Here is a 23,640-nt window from a genome sequence, read left to right as displayed (position 1 = left end):
GAAAAAGGCTTAATAAAATCATGATGAGTGTTTAGGCATGTAAACACACACACATTTGTTTTTGGGTGGGGGACTTTCTTTTCACTTCTCTTGTTTTATTATTGATCTTATTATATTTTTTAGACCCTAACCCTACTTCTAAATTTAACCCTTTCAGAACCTTACATTTAACCATTTTCTTTTTTTTTTGTTGTATTTTTAGATTTTCATTAAAGGGTTCGTTCACCCAAAAATTACAATTCTCTCATCATTTACTCACCCTCATGATATCCTAGATGTGTATGACTTTCTCTCTTCAGCAGAACACAAATTAAGATTTTTAGAAGAATACTTCAGCTCTGTAGGTCCGTACAGTAAAATTAAGCTCCAGAATCCACATAAAGGGAGCATAAAAGTAATCCATATGACCCTAGTTGTTAAATCCATATCTTCAGACATGATATGATAGGTGTGGGTGAGAAACAGGTCAATATTTAAGTAATTTTTTGTCATGAATTCTCCTCCCTGTCCAGTAGGGGGCGATATGCACATAGAATGTGAATCACCTAAAACACAAGAAAAGAAATGTGAAATTAAAGGAAAAAGGTCTTAAATATTCTCACCAACACCTATCAAATCACTTCAGGAGATATGGTTTTAACCACCAGAGTCTACTGGAGTCCTATAATGTTGCCCTTATATGGATTTAAGGGCTTCAAAATGTTGGACCTACATTGCATTGTATGAACCTACAGAGCTGAGATATTATTTTCAAAATCTTTGCTTGTGTTCTGCTGAAAAATAAAGTCACACATCTGGGATGGCATGAGGGTGAGTAAATGATGAGAGAATTTTCATTTTTGGGTGAACTGATCATTAAAGACATTATTTAGTAAGTAAATAAAGCATTTTTCATCTGTTTCCTCAATGTAGGTTAATTCAGGTTTTTTACTTATGACCCCATAATGTTTACAGTATATTAGGACATACCATAGACTTCTATTGTTTTATGCTAAGCTAATTATAATTTCTATAGACTGACCATAACCCTACCTCCAAAATAATACATTTAGCATTTTTTAATTAATAAAAAAAACATTATTTAGTTCTTATAAATGTTTTACAAATGAGGACATCATAACTAAAACAAAACGCAAACTATAGCTAAATACACACACACACACACACACACACACACACACACACACACACACACACACACACACACACAGGCTTACATTGTTTTTCTTTTTCATGATCTGATTGCCAGTATTAAAAGGGCTGCAAGTTTCATTTTAGAGGAATAAACTTTACCGCTATAAACACTTTACTCTCTTTTTATTCATTCTTTCTCTCCTGCAGAAGGCACTATTAAAGCACTTAAAGAGAAACTGGAGCAGTATGAGCGTTCTCTGCAGGCCAAGAACACAGAGGAACCTCCTGATCAGAACCAGGACCGAACAGAAAGAGAGGAGAGAGAGGACAAAGGGGAAAATCGTCCTAACAACTATGCAGACAAGGAGAGGTTAGCCTGGCTGATGCCGATAAACTGCACAAAGACTGTACTGCATTAGTCATCATAATTATGTTATGAATTCATAAGCTGTGTTTCAAAACCTATTGAGCTGCCTAACTACACAGCATTAGTAAGCCTAAATGAAATCAACTTTTTGATTTTCTTGAATTTATTGCTTCTAAATTAATTCCATTCTAAAATTCTTCCAAATTCCCAAACCTTTCTTAGTTCTAATTTCTAAGTTCAAAATTCTGAAGCATCATCGAGTGTGTTTACATGCACATTCTTACACTGATTATTCTTAATAAGCCGACAACGTGTGTGTGGTCATGTAAACGCATTAAACCGCGTTTCTTTATCAGTGTAAGTTCATAAACGGCTAAGAATAAACAGATCAACACAAATAGATTTTTGCCGTTTAAGCTGATTTCGAGTTGCATGTAAACACCTTAACTGGCGTTAATGTGTGCATGTTTTGCGCTTGCCTCTTTACGGTTTGACATGAAAAGCGGATAATAACAAGATTATTTCAGATGTCATGCAAACACGGATTTCTTGCTTTGTCAGATTTTTTTAAATAAGCTGTTTTTTGGGAGTAATCAGCAAATTGCAAACGGGCTTTTTGATGCATTCAGCCAGCCACAGGCCGTGCATTTTAAGTCTTCAGTGTGATTCATGCCATTAAGAAAACACAGTTTCACAATGAATAAGACATTATGCCTCATATATTACATGGCAGTCAACTAATAATACCAACTGACATTTTAAAAACACATACTTGCACCAAAGCCAGAACTTGAAACGACACTTAATGCTCTAGCAAGCCTAACTGCTGCATGACTGTTTTGTGAAATGAACGTCAACATACGTCATACTTTTTCATATGAATCTACCTAGGAGGTCTGTACTACCTGGGAAAATCTATCTAATAATATTTACGATTTAAACGTTGCTTGCAATAAATTTCGTTTCGTCAGGGTACACGGTTAAGCTGCGTTCCATTCAAGTTGGATGAGGGATATTCCTACTTGATATCTCCGACCATAAATGCATTCCATTCCCCGATATTCAGAACTGCAATGCTCCCTTTAGCTTAGCAGGGGTTTGGCACTCATTAGAGATGTCTCCTAGCAACCCAACTGATAAATAATGCTGCAGCGCGTGCATTTGTGCTTCAGCTGTACGATTATCAAAAAATAGGGGGCGATGTGTTCGTTGTTCATGCCCTAAAGGGTTTTCAAGTGGGGGGATCAGCAATCTAGATCGTGCATTTTTAAAGCCCAGGGCACCCCTGGGCAGTCAAGGGCCCCTGGGCACTAGCCCCATTGGCCTGGTCGGTAATACGTCCCTGCGGTCATGCAGAACATCTCGTGTTTGTGAATCCATAAGGATCTCTTTCTCAATGGCTATAGCGGCAGTGATGACGATCTCGCCCTCTTCGCTTTCAAATTGCATCACTTAAAGCGTGATTGCGTCACTCAAGGCCAGCTAGAAGGCCTCGACCGGGACATATCCTAAAGATCTCACCCACCAAGAACAAATAAATCAATCTGATTGGCTGATGAATCTGACAATCTGTCTTTAGTTGCCCATTCATTTGCACTGTTGAGGGATTCTGTGGAAATTCTGAAGGCCTGAGGGGGTGGAGCTCAATCTCACCACAAAGGATGAAATTAATGTATATATTTGGCATGTTAGGGCAGCAGAGAAGGCGTTGCTGGCCCTGAGAATTCACCACTGAATTCAGCTGATGCCCAAAAATGCTGTCTAGATTTAGAAACACAGCCATAGTGTTAAAGAGTTCATCTTCTCTAGGTTATATTTCTACATCCCATATTACATGTCGGAGAAGTTTAGTCATTAAAACAAACAGTTATATAATCACCGCATCTAGATTTCCACAGTTACGTCAATACACTAATGCTGCTGTGTTATTGTGGCTATTAAAGGGATAGTTCACCCAGAAATAAAAATTGTCAACAGTCACTACCCTCATGTTTTTCCAAACCCGTGTGGCTTTCTTTCCTCAGTGGAACACAAACGGATGTTTGGCAGTGTATTAACCTCAGTCACCATTTACATTCATTGCACCTTCCAAAATGAAACACAATGAAAGTAAATGGTGACTGAGGCTGACTGTCTTCTGTTTGTGTTCCATGTAAGATGGTCATATGGGAATGGAACAACATAAGGATGAGTAATTGATGACAGAATTTTCATTTTTGAGTGTCTACTTTAAAACACAATTGCTAAAAAGTTGGACAGTCATCCGCTGTTGTTTTAATTGTCCTCTTAATTGTGTTTTTCACAGTCAGCCACAGGAGAGCCAGAACAGCAGGACAGAGGACTTGGACATAAAAACGCAGACTTTACAAACAGGTTTGTGTACACATGAGCTAATGTATTTACCAGCCCTCATTCACAGCTGAGGTGAATAGGTGTAATAATAGAGGTGTTTCTGAAATGACATACATGCAACTTTAATTCCATATCGAACGCCTTCTGTAGTCCTGTTCAACTCCTCTGCTGACAGGTGTTTCATTTGTTCCACAGCACTTGAAGCAACTCAGGCAGAACTCCACGTACTGAAGACAAAATATGATGAAGAATCCACAGAAAAGTGAGTAACTCATTTTCATTTGACACAGCAGGAGCAGTGAGGATTAGTGTTGAAATAGCTTGGATTCCCCCTTCTGTATTTCCACAACTGTCTGCTAGGCGTGCTGCGTCTTTGTCTCACCTTTACACACACAGACACTATCGTTTACCCACATTTGCGTGCCCATACAGACTCAGACATACACACTTACACAACACAAACACACCTATTTGATCCACACTAAAACAGCTTATAATCCTTTTGCAGACAGGTTTGATTATGGGGGAAAACACAGTGCGGTGAAATCACACCTTCATTCATGTAAAATTTGATATTCAATAGGCCTCATTTTATGACCTAATCATGCTGGTATTATGGCTGCACTAGACAGAGTAATAGATGATATAGACGCTCAAAACCCACATAGAGCTGGGCCAATTATAGAATTTAGATTATATATTTGCAGTGAGTTTGGTGGCAATGTAGAATAAAGCAACATCAATACTGCAATGTTTTTAATGCACTTTATTAGTGTATTAAGTTTCATAAAGCCTGCATTATTAGACTGGTTTCACAATTCTTCCTTGTTTCGAGAGTGTTAAGACAGATGTTTTAATAGCGTCTCTGATTGAAACTTTAGGAACAAAATGGCATTAGAGTGGGTCAGTTTGATCAATTTCCGTGATTCAGTTCATACTTTACATTTCAGTGAATGGGTTCAAAACTGACTTTCACCTCATCACTAAAAAATATTTTAATTGAGTCTTCAATTTATAGGAATGTTCCGGGTTCAATACAAGTTTAGCTCAATCGACAGCATTTGCAGCATAATATTGATTACCACAAAAATGTATTTAGACTACTTATCTATAAAAGGGTTACAGTGAGGCACTTATAATGAAAATGAATGTATGTTAAAGTACTCAATGTTTCAAAAGTATAGCCACAAGACGTAAACAATATGTGTGTTAACATGATTTTAGTGGGATAATTATAGCCAAATAAGTTATAGCCAACTTTACAACTTTGTTGCCATGACAATGTGACTATTTAAAATGACTATTTAAACAACTTTACAGCTCAAACAATGCATGAGTTTTAATTGAAGAATGAATGTAAGTGCTTTTAATCACTTTTCTGCATTTAAACCTCCAAAAATGGACCCCATTCACTTCCAGTGTAAGTGCCTTATTTATCCCTCCTTTTCAAAAAAAGCTAAAATTGAGGTTAGAGTCTAAATACATTTTTGTGGTAATCAACATTATGCCACAAATGCTGTCGATTGAGCTTAACTTGTGTTGATTCCAAACATTCCTTTAAACTTCATTAGCAAAAATGCAGTTAAAATTGATAAATTCTATTCATTTCTGTGAAACTGTTAAAAATGTCTGCAAAGTCCCCGCTTAGCATTTTAGAACACCTTCGTTCTAGACATATAACATAAAACATATAAAGAGTTGATCTTTAAGCTGTATTGCTCAGGCCTACTCTGAGTATCTAGTGATGATGGGATTCATCTACTGACATTTTGTGGGCGGTGAATCTGTGTATGAGCGTACTGTGATGTGTGATGGTTTATCCGTGCTCAAAAGTGCCTTTTGTTTATGCACAATGTGTATAGATGTGCGTGTTCGCCTTGAACTGGGTCATGTATGTGTGTTTGTATACGTGTCTGCATGTGTGCATCTCCCACTCGCTCTCCCTGTCATGTGGTCGGGGTTAGGTGGCAATTTCCTTGTCTTGCTGTCATTGTGGAATGCATCCTGTTGCAGAGCGCACTCGCTGCGGTCTGTTACAGAACCATTCTCTGTGCTGGGAGTGGCATAATTACACTACCTGTGATCAAACCAAACTTTGCGATGCCAGACCCCCAACACTGTGGAATTTTTCCACAAAACTTTGAATTCATTGTTGTAAATTCAGATTGCGTAATTCAGAGTTCTAAGTTCTAAATTCAAAATTTTGAAGTCTAAATTCAGAGTTGCAAGTTCTAAGTTCAAAATTCTGAATTCAAAGTTTGAAGTTCTAAATTTAACATTCTGTAAACTAAGTTCAAAGACCTAAAAAGACTCAAATCTATGTTCTAGACATTTCTAGCATTTTTAGGCATCTTTGATGCATTCTGAATAGCTGCTGGTGCCCCAAAAATCTATATCTATATCTAGTTTGCAGTTCGCTAGCTCCTGAAACATCCATAGTGTACACCGAATGTGTCCTCTGTAGGTTATTTTCTTACATTTCATCCTTCCTGTTTGAGAAGTTTTGTCATTAAAATCTTAGAGCTGTTAAATAATGTCACTGCAGTCTTTGAAGTCATTGAGCTCATGTTGCTTGAGCCTCGTCACAGTGGGGTTTTCATCATTTGGACAGTTTATTTGAGCAAAGACACGCTTCTGATTCCATAGTCGTTGCAGATGCAACACGGATCTAACAAAAGATAAATCTCGCTGTCATGTGTGCACATGAACATTTGAATAAAACCGTATACCTACAGCATACAAATGCAAAAAGCATGCACACAGACACAGACACACTCAAACGCAAACCCATCTTGATGTTCTGTAATTTTGGCCTGCTTCCAATCCGCCTGGTATCTCGCTGGGACTGTTACAAAAAATGTGGCAGGTAAAATGTTTTCGCTCCATTGGATGTCTTAGCAGCTCCTCATCCTGGCGTTCCAGATTTCTTTCATCAGTATTTGCTTGATCCAAATGCTACTGGTAAAATATTAAGTGCATCATTTACATATATATTTATACAACAGTTAGTTCTGGTTCTCTAATCAAGTACTTAATGCACACTTAAATGTATGAATGTTTTTGCATTATATATCAAAATAAGTGACATTTATTTTAAAGAAAGACAAGTTTGTTACAATGTTTAAACCCTCAGATACACAAGCACAGAGATTGAAGATGTACTTTATTCCAACTTGAGCATGTTGAGGAAGCCACACTGATTATAAAAATGTTGATTTTTTTTTAAGCATATTTAGTTTTGGAGTGAATTTTGTGTAAGTTAAGAAAACAGTGGCAAAAAAAAGTTTTAAGCACAATTTTCTTTGTGCTTTGACATTTAATATGCATTTTTCCCCCACCAAAATGTTTTTCCCCCATTTGTAATAAAAAATAGATACTGTTGCAATGCTATTACACGGGGTCTCTGAGGGTTAAAATAGTGGAACATGTCAAAATGACATGTGATTAACGACACCTGAGGTTACTCTGCTTGAACATATGTGTGAACTTGAGGAGAACTGACTTCATACATCCACTAAAAATCATCTTGGAGTCTGTTGGTTAAAAGTCATTGCAAAAATGGCTCTGAACTGTTGAATTACTTAACATCATTTATTTGCAGATTCCACTCGCTTTGATCTTGTGTTATCTATTGCAATAGCATTCATTCATTTTGAAGTATGACTTAAGTGTGATTATTTTTGGGAGCCAGTGTATGCTGTACATGTTTAGGTTTGGGCTTTACATATCAAAAACAATCCTCTATAATTCAAGAGTTTGTCTTTTCTCTTTCCGTTATTGTGATTGGGAACGCTGACATAATGAGGTTATGTGATTCTGTGCATGTGTCTTTGGCGGGGGGTAAAGGAAGTTTTCCCCCTTATAAGAGCCCTTTCCTGGCCTCAGGGTGTTACATGCTCTGTTAGCTCAGTTCATCCACAGTGACAGTAAATTGATCTCAATGGGAAGGATGCCGAGATGTTCGTGCGCGAGTATTAAATAGTTAAACAAACACAAGAATATTTTGTGTTTTGCTGTGCTCTAGTAATAAGCACAAAAGAAAGGAAATCCCTCAGTGGGCAGTTGATCTGCCTTTGATGTGGGTTGTTAGTGCTATGTGTTCAGCCATCAGTTGGGTGGCAGAGCAGGTATGGACACATAATTCATAACATTGATCCATCATCACCCTACATGAACCACCGAAAATGTTTGCTGTTGTGCTTATTGAAAGACTTTGTGAGTTTTCTGTGTGCTGAAGTCAACATGAAATCAAAATGGACCACATTTACTTATTAATAAACGTCCCTTTCATCAAAACATAATTTCTCCACTTCTGAATTTTCTTTTTATTTAGAATTTTGTTTGCTGATGTAATCAAGACCATTTGGGTGGAGAAGTATAATATTAACCAATAATATCACAGCCTAACAATTTTTATTTTTTTTACAACCTCATGTTCAATCAAATCCTGATGGATAAAATAAAGTCCTGCTCTAACTTTTTTCTCAATAAATTACCTATTTCACTCAGAAAAATGGCACATGCGGAATAAACACAGTTTTCGGCATTTTACGAAAACCATTTTATGTTGTCTTAAAATGAATATATTGATTGTAATGTTTGTTTTGATTTATTAATTTACAATAAGTTTTTTTTAAAATTAGTTAATCCAATAACATTGTCTTCCCATATCCCGTCTTTTGGTCTCACCCTCCCATCCTCTCTCTTTTTGGTTCAGTCTGAAGGAAGGATGGTATCAGCTGCAAAGATATATGTATATGTGTGTGTGTGTGTGTGTGTGTGTGTGTGTGTGTGTGTGTGTGTGTCTTGGGTTCAGGGTGAAAGAGGAGCAGTTCAGCCGAGCATAATAATGGAATGCTTCAATTCACTTCGCCATTTGTACCTCTCCCTCTCTCTCTCTCTCTCTCTCTCTCTCTCTCTCTCTCTCTCTCTCTCTCTCTCTCTCTCTCTCTCCTCCCTTCCCCCATTGCTCTCCCCGCTAGAGTCCTCCTCTCCCCTTCCCCCTCCCCTCCCAGACGTGTTCACAGTGGAATGTCCGCCTTTCTCACAGGCCCGCGAGGTGTCTGTAGTCCCAACCATCTATCTTGTTCTTTCTCTCTCTCTGTCTCTCAGGGCTCTGTGTTGTGCTGAAATTTTAATCTACTGCTTTTGCTATTCCAGCCCAGACTCTGCTCTCATCCCTCCTCAGGACCTCCTCATTAACGTTCTGCCAATAGTATCTACAGCTGGCACCAACACGGGCATTGGCCCTTACATGCCCGCACAAACACATCGGCTCACGCCAGCGCAGATAGACAACTATTAGCACTTTTATTTTTAATTGCTGAGGTGAATTAAGAGAACATTAAACCTCCTATTTGGACTCGTTCCAAATTTTTATATTTAAAACATAACATTTATATTTTACTCAACTTATTATTTTGCTGAAATTATTTGTATTTTGACTCAATGATTTCATATTTTACTCTTTTGAACTTCTTTAACTCAACATATTCACATTTAACGCAATGTTATCGTGTTGAATTCAAAGTATTTGTATTTAACGCAATATATTCAAATTGAACTTTGTGTTGTCTCAATTAACTCAACATTTTCGTATTTAATACTTTCTTGTTTAACTGAACATTTTCGTTGTTTTCTTAACCGCTGAGCCACCACTGGCCCACTGGTATGTGTACATACATATTTGTATGCAACACAACATTTTCATATTTAACTCAACGGTTTCAAATGTGGTGTTGTCGCAGTTAACTTCATACCAAACAAGCAGACCGAGACTGCCTGAATAATGGGTCTCTGTCTGCTTCCAAACGAACTCTGGTGCAGTTCGATTGATATATGAACACAAGATGGACCAAAGACATCTAAATGGACCAAAAACAGGAAGTAATTTGCCTAATACTGACCTCAAGCATACCTGGTTCTTCTCATGATAGGAGCTATGTTTCCCATTACAGTTCAGTACTGTCTTTGGAACGCCCGTCAGCTGTCCTTGCAGCTATCTTCGTTTGTGTGTACAATGAAGGAATTCCTGGCTCCTTTACACATTTTATTAGCTCTTTGTTTGTTCTCAGATGGTAAAAATACCACCATATATAAATATAACGAGCGCATTTCACCCAGCAGCCAGCATTGTTTTGGATGATCTGCGATTTCAGTAAAAAAATATACATTATAAAATCTGTCCAATCAGGATGTGACTTTTTCCTGATGCCTTTGGTTTTATATCATTAGGTTCGGTGTTAAAAATGCCAGTGTGAATGCTGAGCGAACCAGTACTGAATGTATAATTTTTTTATCACTTTTTTTGGTCTGGACCAAGAGGACCAAGAGAACTAAACTACAAGTGTGAACACACCCTTAGATATTTAATTAAAAGTATTTGTACGTAACTCAATGTACTCATATTTAACTCAACTTTTCGCACTTAACTCAGCATTTCGTAGTAAACAAAGTGGCAAACTAAGTCAAGTTTATTACCTCAGGCAGTTTTAGCAATGGCAGGGCTCAGGATTTAGTTTGTCATGCTGTGTGGCCTCTTGTGCTTGTTCCCAGCGTGGTTAAACTCTCTCTGGTTTCTCCTCGACTGAATTGGAAAGGAACAACATGCAATTAAAGCTGTTTCTCCTGCGCTGAAAGTGGCAGGTTGGTTTTTGCAGTGTGTCCTTTACGAGACAAATGGGCAGTAGATGGGGAGCTTACAGAAATAGCAGCAGTGTGTGAGGCCTGTAGAATTGTGTGCATGTGGATGTTGGATTTGGTGTGTGAGTCTAGTTATGTGTGTATAAGAAAGACACTGAATTGCTTGTGGGTTGTGTGGGCGCTGAATATGTGTGTGTGTGATGCAAACTGTGGAGAAGTGCACTGGGCCAGTGAGCTAGTGCATTTGGGGTTCTGCCATGCAAGAGCTGTGCACACAAATTTCATCAGCTCCCGGTGACATGACAGTCCCCAGGGGCCTGCCGCAATTGGAAGCATGCGTGTGCGGGTTTGCCTGTGAACATCGCTTCAGATCATATTGTCTGAGCGTTGTGTGATGTTACATGCACTGACTCAGATAAACAGTGCAGTTTGATTCCCATCAAATCCTGCAGAAGAGCAACGTCAGGCCTGTTCACACCTCTCTGCCTCCTTGCTTCCATCCAGCGTGTTTTGCTTGACAGGGTCTCAGCTGCACTTTTGGTTGTGTGACATTTCGGAGGGTGGATTTTTGCTCTGTCTGATCCATTTGTCTGTACTCCCATCAGCTTGGCAGGTTTTGAATTACTGCGGGGAACACAAAGGACCTCATCCTACCTACCTGATTTATCGGCACAGATCTGTGTTCGCCAGCTGAGTGCAAAGAAAACATTTCATCTGTGTCAAGAAAGACATTTCACCGTTCCAGAAGCTCTTAAATTGTTCGGAGATTTTTCTACAGTATTGTGCAGATGGATTGTACAAATGTATACACAAATATTACAGCAATTCAGCTCTCAAGCAAGTCATGTATACGACACTTTTAACTAAAAATGCAAATTGTAAAGTTAAACGTGCATAATATACTAAGATGAGTATTATTTTTTCTTATTGCTCACACTTCGGTTTAGGGATTTTTCTAAAACCCTAACTTTAAAAATGTTACTTTGGCACAAGATTCGTTCCACACTTACAGACATATTGTATGGATTCTTGAGGAGAGGGGTGTGCTATTGTTTATGTAGGCGATCAGACTTTTGCATTGCATTTTTGCATTGCAGATGAATAAAACACATGCAAAAAAATCCCTTTGACTTATAATGAAGAAGAGTCCTGTGCCATATCTAAGAACAAGAATATCTTATAGACTTCTGCAAGGTCACTTTTGACTTGGGGCCAGTAAACAACCACTCAGAATAACCTAGCAACCATCCAAAATGTCCTAGCAACCGAATAGCACAATGTTAAAAATCACTCAGAAGATATTAGCAACCACATAGCAACACCCTGGCAACCATCCACAACACCATAGCACTGTGGCAGCAAGTTTTGCTCTGTCAAATGCTTAATTTTCAAAACAAAAAACAACAACAAAAGCATCTAGTAATTAAGTTGTCCAATCACTTGAAATTATTGGAGAACTTAAATGAAATGAAACCGATAAATCCACAAATAATGTGATCTTAAGTATTCAGTTTACTCCAAGAAAAAGCTCTTGAGAACTGCATAAGTGATTATTATATACATGTGACTGCTGTCAAGAAAGAACCTGGTCGATGTCATTTGTTGTTTGGTGAGTTATCAGTTTGAAGAATGACAGTTCTAAGAACAAGTTTTTTCATTTTATCTTTGCTCCCGGAGGTCAGATACTCCGCATGAGAAAAATAAACATACCCTAAGGGTTTTCTTACCACCCCAGCCTTCGAAAGGTTAAAAGAGGATGGGAAGAAAAAAAAACAGCAGCAGAATAAAGCCCACAATGGCTCCATAAGATAGGGGCCAAATGGAAAAAGAGAGCAAAATGGAAATCTAATGGGCTATATCTGTGAAATGTCGTACCAGCCCAGGGGGATTTGAGCCGCTGCAGAAACAAAGGCACTGGGGAGAGAGGAAGAGTGAGTTAGAGCAAGACAGGGAGAGAGAGAAATGCCTGAAAGCGTTGAATTACAGCCAGAGGATCCATGTAACCTAGACCTCTCGCTAGCTTTGCCCAAGCGCCGAGTTAACCTCCCCTTTCTGACAGGCAACTGGGTGGAAAAGGCCAAAATCAAAGAAGCTGGTTCTCATCATTTATCAGGACAGAGAAGACCAAACACAATAATCAAATTCACTTAGTAGTTAAAGGAATGGTTCAATGAAAATTCTGTCATCAATTACTCAGGCTCATGTTGTTTCAAACAACACTAAACTAAGGTAGATGCTAGGCTGAAGGTTAACGCCAGTCACCATTAACTTTCAGTGCATCTTTTTTCAGTACAATGAAAGTGAATGGTGACTGAGACTAACATTTTGCATAACATCTCCATTTGTGTTCCATGGATGAAAGAAACTCATTCTGGTTTGTAACAACACTAGGGAAGACATTTGGAATTTGTTTGTGAACTATCCCTTTATAAGGTCATTGAGTCATTTATCAGCATTAGCTTGAACAATAACAAGATATGTGTATATATGTTCCTGGATTACATTCACATTGCTATTTTTTTGTCTTTCACACATTTTAACATGTCCGTTAGAGACACTGAAATAATCCTAATAAATGATGTTGCAGATAACCTTTGACCTCCGGTTTGTGGTGATGAAGAACATAACGGTTTTGAATGCCATACTCAGTTAGGAGGGAAGAGACCTTTTCATCTTATAGAAAGCGAGTAACGATGTTTTCGATCCAGAAAATAAGTCACGTTTTTTCATCATCTGAAAGGTCCTGCGACTTATAGTCCGAAGCGATTTATATACATAATTTTTAGGCTATGTAACCAGCTGTTCAAACACACTGCACAGATGAACACAGCACTCATATAAATGGTAGTAGCGTTTTAAAGTAGCCTATTCAAAGTATTATTCCTTTATAAAGTGCTTTATGCAACCAGTTTAAATATTCTGTCCATTATAACATTATCTTTCTAACAAACTCTAGGCCGCTGTCAAATGCAACTCCTCACATGCCCTTAAAATGACGTTTCATCACACTCCTACTAAAAACATTCAGTCAGTGAACTGGATAGTGCATAATGTAGCAAAGAGGATTGCAAATATAAGAAATATCCACAGATAAATGTTGCTAATGAATGAATAGAAAACAACAGGCATTTTTTCTTGAAACATAAACAGAATATGAAAAGCACACATATACTTTGAGCAAATGCTCCTGATTAAAATACAGTGTGATAGGATGCATAGATGCTGAGGTAATCTTCACGCTCATATTCACACTCATGATATGATGATAAAGCATTTAACTCACTTTTGTAAGGTGATGTCTTCACAGGAGTTTCACTAGTTGTCATATTCTCCATTAGTTACAATTGTTTTGCCAGATCACCATCGCTGCCAGTAACACCACCCCTTCCGCAATGTACGGCAAGCCGTGTGCACTGAGTGCGCAAAGTGTCCATCATCCTTCCAGCACTCCGTTTTGAAGGTTGATAAAGAACATCGTCTGGGTATTCGTAGTACAATCCTTTTTGTTGCATTTTCAGTGTAAACATACTACTCGCACTACTTACAATACAACATTTTGTAAAATAGTGCAGTGTACTAGAGTGCGTTTAGTACTAGACACACCTAGTGTAGTACTCTCAGCTCTGTTTAACATGATTAAATAAATTTCACTGAATTCTGCAGATTTTGCCCCAAAATCAGTGTAGAAAATGCAAAGAAAGTATGCAGATTTTGTCTGGTTCTGTATATGACCACTCATGTGTACATTTTTACGCCTATTAAGCATTTAGCAACCTGGCTCACCCTACTAAACAACAGTGTGAACTGTGTTACATGGTGGTTAGCCAATCAAATTAACAGGTTATATAAATACAGTTGTGGGCAAAAATATTGGCACCCTTGGTAAATATGAGCAAAGAAGGCTGTGAAAAAAAAGCATTGTTTATTAGGGCTAAAACGATTAGTCGACATTATCGACAACATCAACAATAAAAAATTGTCGACAAAAATTGTAATTGTTGAATAGTTTTCTGATTTCATTTAACGCAACATGAGATCTTTTGAAACGCTAATGATCAAGCTCGAACTTGATTGAGTAGAGGAAGAAAAAACAGCTCACAGTCCAGACACACTCCAAACTTTCCAAACAGATTAAGGTGATGTAGATCGCAGGGAATTATAATACAAAAATGCTAAATAAGTAAATACAGAAGCAGTGTCATCATGAAATAAAACGGAGCCGTACCTTGTGTTCCTCTTGAGCAAAACTTGCCTGTCAGAGCATCTAAAAAGGAAACACTGTGCCATTATATACTGTATTTAATGCATGACAGCATTGACATCTTTGCAGATCCTTGGCATTCTAGCTGTCAGTTTGTCCAGATACTCAGGTGACATTTCACCCCACACGTCCTGTAACACTTGCCATAGATGTGGCAGTCTTGTCGGGCACGTCTCATGCACCTTACAGTCTAGCTGATCCCACAAAAGCTCAATGGAGTTAAGATCCAAAACACTCTTTTCCAATTATCTGTTGTCCAATATCTGTGTCTCTTTGCCCACTCTAACCTTTTCTTTTTGTTTTTCTGTTTCAAAAGTGGATTTTCTTTGCAATTCTTCCCATAAGGCTTGAACTCCTGAGTCTTCTGTTTACTGTTGGACATGAAACTGGTGTTGAGCGGGTAGAATTCAATGAAGCTGTCAGCTGAGGACATGGGATGCATCTATTTCTCAAACTAGAGACTCTGATGTACTTATCCTCTTCCACATCTCTTTCTGTCCTTGTTAGAGCCAGTTGTCCTTTGTCTTTGAAGACTGTAGTGTACTCCTTTTGTATGAAATCTTCAGTTTTTTTGGCAATTTCAAGCATTGTATAGCCTTCTGTGACAGGGCGGAGGGCGGGGTCGGGTCGTGATTTTTGCTCAGGCTAATCAAGCCTCAGAGAGGGATAAAGGCCAACTGGAAGCTGCAGTGCGAGAGAGAGAGAGAGAGAGAGAGAGAGAGAGAGATTTACTGATAGCTGTCCGACACCTTTGTGTAACAAACCAAATAGTTTTCAACTGTGTTTGATAGAATGGCAAGTGATTTTCTAGTACCAAATTAGCAATTTAGCATGATTACTCAAGGATAAGGTGTTGGAGTGATGGCTAATGGAAATGGGGCCTGTCTAGATTTGATCAAAAAGGACTTTTTTCAATAGTGATGGTGCTGTTTTATTACATCAGTAATGTCCTGACTATACTTTGTTATCAGTTGATCAGCCACTTTGGTGAATTAAAGTACCAATTTCCTTCCGAAACAGCAAAATCTGTACACTTTTCCAAACTTTTGGGCACCAGTGTATATAAAGGTCTTTAAGTCATAGTAGCAAAAACAGCCTGTTTTATTCTAAGGGTCAGAGAGAGGGTGTAAAATAGCCATGATAAACTAAATTACTACAGATTTTAGTGCAAGAGACCTTGATTTACATTCTAAGTGGACAAAAGAAAAAATGCTGCAGAAGTGTAAAATATGGCCCCTTTAAATTCCTCATTAATGTGTTTTTACAGTGGGGCCCACAAAGCAGAGAATGAACATGAGCTGAAATGAGAGGAGATAAGGTTATACAGGTTCTCAACCAATGTGTGTGCAGAGAGAGACAGAAAGAATGAGTGCTTTTATACTGTATTTAAGAGGGATTGTATTTTTGCTACTCTGTGCCATGACAAGAGATCATGACACTGTTAATGCATAAAATAAACCTCTGATCTGCTCTCTTTAGGTTTAAAGGAGTATTATATTCCATAATTCCCAAATCTGTGCTGATCTAACGTTATTTAATGATTTGTATTTAACTACAACAGATGCACTATTTGGGTTTGGAAAAGCACACCATTCAAATGTCACAGTTGGATATCATTTTCCTTAAATTAATCAACTTTAAAAGCATGTGTGATCTAAATTTTTTAAAAGTTATCACATGATCAGAGTGAGTAATTATTAATAATTCTTATAATAAATCGTAATAATTCCAAACATAGTATTTTTTCAGTAATCATCACGCACTTCACTGTCATAGTGAAACTCAAACTCAGCATCACCCATGAAACACTAGAGTCACACGCTTAAAAGTGCGCACAAAGCTGAGTTAAGCTCATCTAAATCATTAAACCAAATCGCCTCTAATTAAGCCTCGCTGTTGAATTAATTTCAGCTGTGCTTGACTCCTCTCAGTTTGCAGTCACATGGTCAGAGTGTCAATGGTAGAAACGTTTGAGTGAAGAGTACCATCGCTGATAGGAATAATGCAAGTGTTTTTTTCAGATTAAGGGCTCAGTATGTGGGCTAACAAGTTTCACTCACCCAAAGATTATGTGTCAGTTAAATTTTACTCCACTTCAGATCTGGCTGCCAGCATCAGCTTTCATACTTCAAGTGTGAATGGTTTGAGTTTGGAAAAGATTGTGGTGTAAAATTAAACAGAAAGGGATTGTTAGAGCTCTAGCTTACACTGTAAATAATGTAGCGTGTAATTGTTTTATCTATTTGATCTAACCTTTAAAAATGACTTAATTTGTGTAACTTCGGTTGATTTAGTCATGTTAAATAATACTTTTCACTTGAATAAAGCTATTTTATTTAGATGTTGCCACATGGAGCCTTTTTTAGGTTATATGACAAACGTTGTTTTTTTTCAATGTGTGTTTACATGCACATTCTTAAATCAATTATTAGGGATGTGCACGGTTACGGTTTTTAACATGCGGTTAACTAGGAGGTTTCATGAAGGGTTAATTGTTTTTTCGGGATGCGGAAATAAAGAATGTTTATTGCAATGAAATTTCCACAAACACTACTCAGAACAGCAGCATATAAAGTGCACATTGAGCTATGAGCCTAAATAGCAAAACACATAGACCTTCAAATGATAAAATCTCACATTAAACTCAAACAACAATAATCAAATTGTCACTGCATGTAGTAAATGCGCTCTGCCCGGGCGAACTGACATTTCCGTGAGTCTAGTCAAGTCATTTTTATTTGTATAGCGCTTTTCACAACGCACATCATTTCAAAGCAGCTTTACAGAAAATGAAAATTGTAAAATCTATAAGTCTTATGAGAGTCATCATTGTATAGTTTGATTAAATATGATTGTAAATTATGTATAAAAATAAATAATTAAATCATAATTGTATTTATAACCCCAGTGAGCAAGCTGAAGACGACTGTGCCAAGGAACACAAAACTCCATAAGATGTTGGAGTGGTGGTGGCGTAGTGGGCTAAAGCAAATAACTGTTAATCAGAAGGTCGCTGGTTCGATCCCCACAGCCACCACCATTGTGTCCTTGAGCAAGGCACTTAACTCCAGGTTGCTCCAGGGGGATTGTCCCTGTAATAAGTGCACTGTAAGTCGCATTGGATAAAAGCATCTGCCAAATGCATAAACGTAAATGTAGCTTATGGAGAAAAATAACCTTTGGAGAAACCTGACTCACTGTGGGGGCCAGTTCCCCTCTGGCTAACATCATGAATATAATGCCAATATTAGTTATTTATGTGCAGTGCAGGTCCAGTGTATATACAGAGATTTTGTATGAACTGTAAAAATAATGACTAATGTCTTTGAGGTTCAGCCTGGATTAACTGCAGAAGTTAACATAGTCCTTTGTTAGTTGGCCCGATGAAGGTTTTGTTGGCAAATAATTGAAAGTCTATGTGTTCCATTTTAAGAGTGTAGTCCATCATTAGACCAAGGTGATGCAGGCAGAGATCAGTGAGGTGCATCGTAGTTCAACTAGCAGGTCATTTCGGTGAGGTCTATCCTAAGTCCAAGGTTCAGGCAGGTGTATATGAAGTATCCCATGTCTTGCAGTTTGAGTTGGCATCAGTTCATACCCTGAAGTCCATCATAATAGACTGAAGTGGTGTCTGGCTGACACCGGCTGCAGTTAGTTGTCAACACTCAAGAGACACATAGCAGTGGAGTCCGACACCAAGCAGGAATGGAGCTGGATCTGGCCAGCTCAGGTAACCTCGGGATATGAATCCCGAGGTTGAGACAGGGAAACAAATAGAATAATATTAGCTTAGATGCCATTCAATTTTTTGCAGAATTATAGAGCATGATAAGTGTTTCTGGTACTGGTTCTGGTTTCTAGACCTAACTAACTTAAACTGAGTGAGTGTGTCTGCCAAATAGGAAAACATTTCTGGATATTTATATTCTAGGAACTATTAACAGGCCAGAATTTTGTTGAATCGTATTGAACCTGATGGTATATAGCGTGGTAGAAGGTCACTTAAGTACTGCAAAGCTAGACCATTCAAAGCTTTGTATGTAGTTAAAATGTTAAAATTAATTTAACAGATAGCCAGTGTAACGATGATAAAATGGGGCTTATATGATAATATTCCTTGCTTCCAGTCAGCACTCTGGCTGCTGCATTTTGAACCAATTGCAGTTTATTTATTGTACGTGCAGGACATCCTCCCAGTAATGCATTACAATAATCTAGTTTTGAGGTTATGAAAGCATGAATTGTTTTTCGCCATCAGCAAAAGAGAGTATGTGTCATAACTTAGCAATATTTGAGGTGGAAATATGCTGTTCTACAAAAATTGGAAATTTGATTTTCAAAGGACAGATTGGTACAGTATAAAATATAACACTTAAGTTCTTTGTTGTAGAAGACGATGTAACAGTACAAATTATTATATTTCATATTTAAAATAATGATATTTTTGCTGCTTATTTTTTTTTTGGTCCAATAATTTGTACCTCTGTTGTGTCGGAATTGAGTAGAAGGAAATTTCTGGCCATCCATACTTTGATTTCATTGATATACTCTCCTAATTTGGAGAATTGGGAAATTTCATCTGGTTTCGAAGAAATATAAAGTTGGGTATCATCGGCATAACAGTGAAAATGTATTCCACGAATCCTGATAATATCTCCTAGGGGAAGCATATAGAAAGAGAAAAGCAGAGGCCCTTAAACTGATCCCTGTGGCACTCCATACTTAACTTTTGTTTGATTTCACAATTCCTTGTTTACACAGTGATAGCGGTCTGCTAAATAGGAACTAAACCATGCTAATGCAAGTCCACAAATGCCAACATAATTCTCAAGCCTATTCAAGAGAATGTCGTTATCTATGGTGTCGAAGGCAGCACTAAGATCTAAAGGCATTAGAAGAGAAATGCAGCCGCGATCAGATGATAAGAGCTTGAGGCACCAAACACAAGTATTGTCATGTGCGTGGAGTTATCACTGCTGAGGTTAAATTGCCTCTTTGGGGTTTCAGTGAACTTGTCTTACTATTGTACATAAATATGCACATTAGACTAAAAGGGAAACAAAATTGTCTTACCGTTTATAAAGCACTAACATCTTTCCTTGGTGAAAAACAACCTGGAATCATGTTAATGGTATAACAGTCACATGAAGCACAGTGGCACAAATTAAACAACGCAGGTGTTTCATGATACGTGTATAAAAAATAAAGCTATTTTTAACTTTACTTGACACAAAACTGACACAAACCCAATGGTAGGTCAGAACTCTTCGAGTTCGGGTCAGATCGAAGACCTCTATTGCACGTGTTGAATAACCGAACAGTGATTATGGTATTCGAATAGTGGAGAGTCGAGCCAAAATATGTATCTGGGTTCCCACAGTAATGGAAAACTTAAAAAAAAAAAAAGAATGGAATTAATTGATTGATTGAAGTAATGAAAATGTCTTTAATATAATTTTTTTCTAGTTATACTCTGCACCAAAATATTTTATTATCTAAACATTGCTATCATGTAAAATAAAACGGTTCTCTTTTGTCTAATTAGATTCAGTTCTCTTCATCTATTTGGTCAAACCGGTTTTTAAATCAGCTTCATGATTCATTAATGAATCAGTATGGAATCAAAGAAAAGAAAACACACATCCAGCGATCACAAAGGACAGGAAAGGTCACGTGAATTCATTGATTGAAAATATTCATTAATGAATCAATCTGAATCATACTTTGATAACACACACACACACACACTCACACACACACACACACACACACACACACACACACACACACACACACACACATCCATTAATCACAAATGACTGGAACAGTCACAGAAAGGTCATGCATATTCATTGATCAAAAAGTGTCGGAACCCTGATTTACTTATAGGCTGACATTAACAACATTGCCATTTTCTCAAAGAAGAAGAATCCATTCTATCCTCTAAACATCAAAACTGTGCTTGAGTGACCGAACAACTACACTCCTTTGAGTTATATTGTGACTTATAGAACTGTTAACCTTTATTGAAAGCACAGGACAGTTGTGTTTACACACCTAAGCCATGCCATTTGCTGGGCTGAGCTCCACGCTATCAGAATTGAGAATATTATATCAGATTAGTGTGCATTAAAAGGAGTCTGAGGCCTATATTAGTGTAATCCCTCTGTTTTAACCTGGGCTTGTCCATGTGGCTGAGCCGTGAACCCACTGCTGGGCTACACAGCTCACAGTCCAGAGGATTACTGTGAAACTGAGAGGGCTTAATGGCCTGTGTGTGTGTGTGTGTGTGTGTGTGTGTGTGTGTGTGTGTGTGTGTGTGTGTGTGTGTGTGTGTGTAGTGTGTACACTTGTGCTTGTTTGAATGCGGGTGAGTGAGTGTGCAAGTGTTCAAATGCATGTTGGGGTTATTGAAGTCCGACTGAAATGCTGATCTCTATACACACACAAACACACACTGGCACTTATACCCAGATGCTCGCATGATGAATGCTCTCACGAACACATCCAGCCACATGATGCACAACACACTCATTACTGCATATGCACACGCAAGTTGCACTAGAACTAGGCAACATGCTGATTACCCATTTTAAGTTGTTGTGAGGTCTTCTCTCCCACCTGGTCCTTTATGCGACCCATTTTATTGCATTGCTTTAGATTGCATCATTGCATTTTTTTTGCAACAAACCTGTGCTACTATTTCCCTCTTTACTGTATAAGTAATGTGCGGCTTCTTTTTTTTCAGGGCCAATGAGATTGAGGCGGTGATGACAGATTTGGAACGAGCCAATCAGGTAAAGGCGTATTCATCACGAGGACAATAACTGCTTGTTTAAGTGTTTTATTAATAACTCCAGTCCTTAATAATGGACTGTGCTAAAGATGCAGTGCAACTGATGTTTAAAAGTTTTTTAGTGCACAAACTTTATGCGAGTCACATATAGTCTCATTTTACCAATCCTAATTCCCTCCTTCTACTTTCTTTTTGAGAGAAATCCATCATTTCCTTTCACTTTTTTGAGCTGTGAGCCCCAATGGGTGAATCTAAACAGATTTGAGATCTTTTCTATGATGCAATATAAAGAATTTCTTGCCTTTTTTTATGGCTTTGTGATTCAGGATTTTTTCTGTCATCACTCTTGTCATTTATTTGACCTTATTTTTTTAAAGGCTTTTTTGGGGGGATACAGTAGCTATTCTTAATACAAGTTATGGTTTTACATAATATAATATAATCATGTTTTTTTCTTAATATATTATTTATTTATTGTGTACTAAAAACCTCTGTTGTTATGAATGTTTCTGTAAGATAATAATCTAGGTTTCATATTTTAGAAAATGTAGGGCAAGCAATAAACAAACCCCAAACCCAAAAGTTTATAATCATTGTATTAATTAACATTAATATTGCAATCAACAGAAAATAGAACATTTGGTAAGACTTGTTACATATAATTAAGCTCATCATTACCATACATGCATAAAGATGGTGGTGTTTGATTCTGTGTAGCTAAAGGTTGAATGCTTAAAGCAGCTTTTTTAATATATGTAACTTTTGTGAAACATTCCATTTCTCTTCAGGTCAGGAATCCATTCTAGGGCGACTAATGAATTAACCCCACAATCTGTATTTAAAAGGAACTGCTTGTGCATTTGCATATTCTGCGATGCGACCAACCGTACATACCTTGACGTACTTCAGCTTGAATACTAGAGCGCTTAGTTTGGCATTAGCTCTCTTGCACCCATGTGATTTCAGTTAACATTTTTCAGCACAGCCATAAAAAGCAGGCTGTTGACTGTGATCTTTTAGCTCCCCGTCTTCATAAATATGACAGTCAGTTGATATAATGGTTATATTTCTTCTACCTGGGTAATTTTTAACCCATCTATTGTGTTTGTGGGCCACAGAGGGCTGAGGTAGCAGAGAGGGAGGCTGTGAGTCTGAGAGAGCAGCTCACTTCAGCCAGCAAGACCCTCCAACCAACCAATCAGATCCGGAAAACATCGGATACGGTAAGAGGGATTGTTTTCAGGGAAAGGGACAGATAGAGGGAGGATGAAGGAGGAAAAGGGAAGCTCTGTAACCTGTATATAATGATTCATAATTCCTTAATATACACCTGATCAGTTTTCATAAATAATTCTTGTTAAAAAATAACCACAGTTAGGGGCCATTCCCATCTAACCCATTTGGTGATACTCTAGACAGGGAGTTTTTATTTTGACTTTGCTCCACATCTCACTGTTTTATCAGTATCTCATGCAGGAGCACCACATTTTAGATGCCGCGTCAAGATTAACTTTATAAAACTTTATAAACTTTAAAAACACGTCTCAAGACTTATAAAAACACGTCTCAAGTTTATAAACTTTATAAACACGTCTCAAGACACCTGTGTGCTGTTATATTCTAGATTCTTAGGTCTGAGGGGGCTTTTATAATACATTATAATACAGTGTGTATGGGAGTGAATACGTGTGTTTGACATTGTCTGAGTATGACAGTGTGTGTGTACAGTATGTGTTCATATATGATTCTCCCTACACCACACCTGCATAAAGTTTACAGTAAGAGCAGTAGGACAGTCCGCTACAGGCAAAGGAGGTCAGAACAGTCTCTCTGCATGAAAAAAATAAAAGCCACAACATTAAAATCACCTGCCTAATATTGTGTAGTTCCCCCTCGTGCCGCAAAACAACGCCAAACCGAATTGAATAACATTCTGAGATGATATTCTTCTCACCACAATTGTACAGAGCGGTTATCTGAGTTACCGTAGACTTCAGGCTTTAGTCAGTATTAGGCAGGTGGTTTTAATGTTGTGGCTGATCAGTGTATATATATGTACATCTGAAGTCAGAAGTTTACATATACTTA

The 23,640-nt window shown here is 37.8% G+C and overlaps 1 protein-coding gene across 1 annotated transcript in view; it reads left to right on the top strand.

The window, feature by feature from the left end:
- The window catches only part of LOC127635742 (homeobox protein cut-like 1), a 125,278-nt gene that overhangs the window by 55,512 nt on the left and 46,126 nt on the right, over positions 1-23,640 (top strand). The window contains exons 6-10 of the mRNA XM_052115974.1: positions 1,342-1,504; positions 3,807-3,874; positions 4,049-4,115; positions 21,505-21,553; positions 22,671-22,775. Coding sequence (XP_051971934.1) covers positions 1,342-1,504; positions 3,807-3,874; positions 4,049-4,115; positions 21,505-21,553; positions 22,671-22,775 — 452 coding nt within the window. The remainder of the gene's footprint in view (positions 1-1,341; positions 1,505-3,806; positions 3,875-4,048; positions 4,116-21,504; positions 21,554-22,670; positions 22,776-23,640) is intronic.

Source organism: Xyrauchen texanus, chromosome 43, assembly GCF_025860055.1.
Source record: "Xyrauchen texanus isolate HMW12.3.18 chromosome 43, RBS_HiC_50CHRs, whole genome shotgun sequence".
In the NCBI taxonomy this organism is placed as follows: Eukaryota; Metazoa; Chordata; class Actinopteri; order Cypriniformes; family Catostomidae; genus Xyrauchen; species Xyrauchen texanus.
This window is presented reverse-complemented; position numbering and strand designations above follow the sequence as displayed.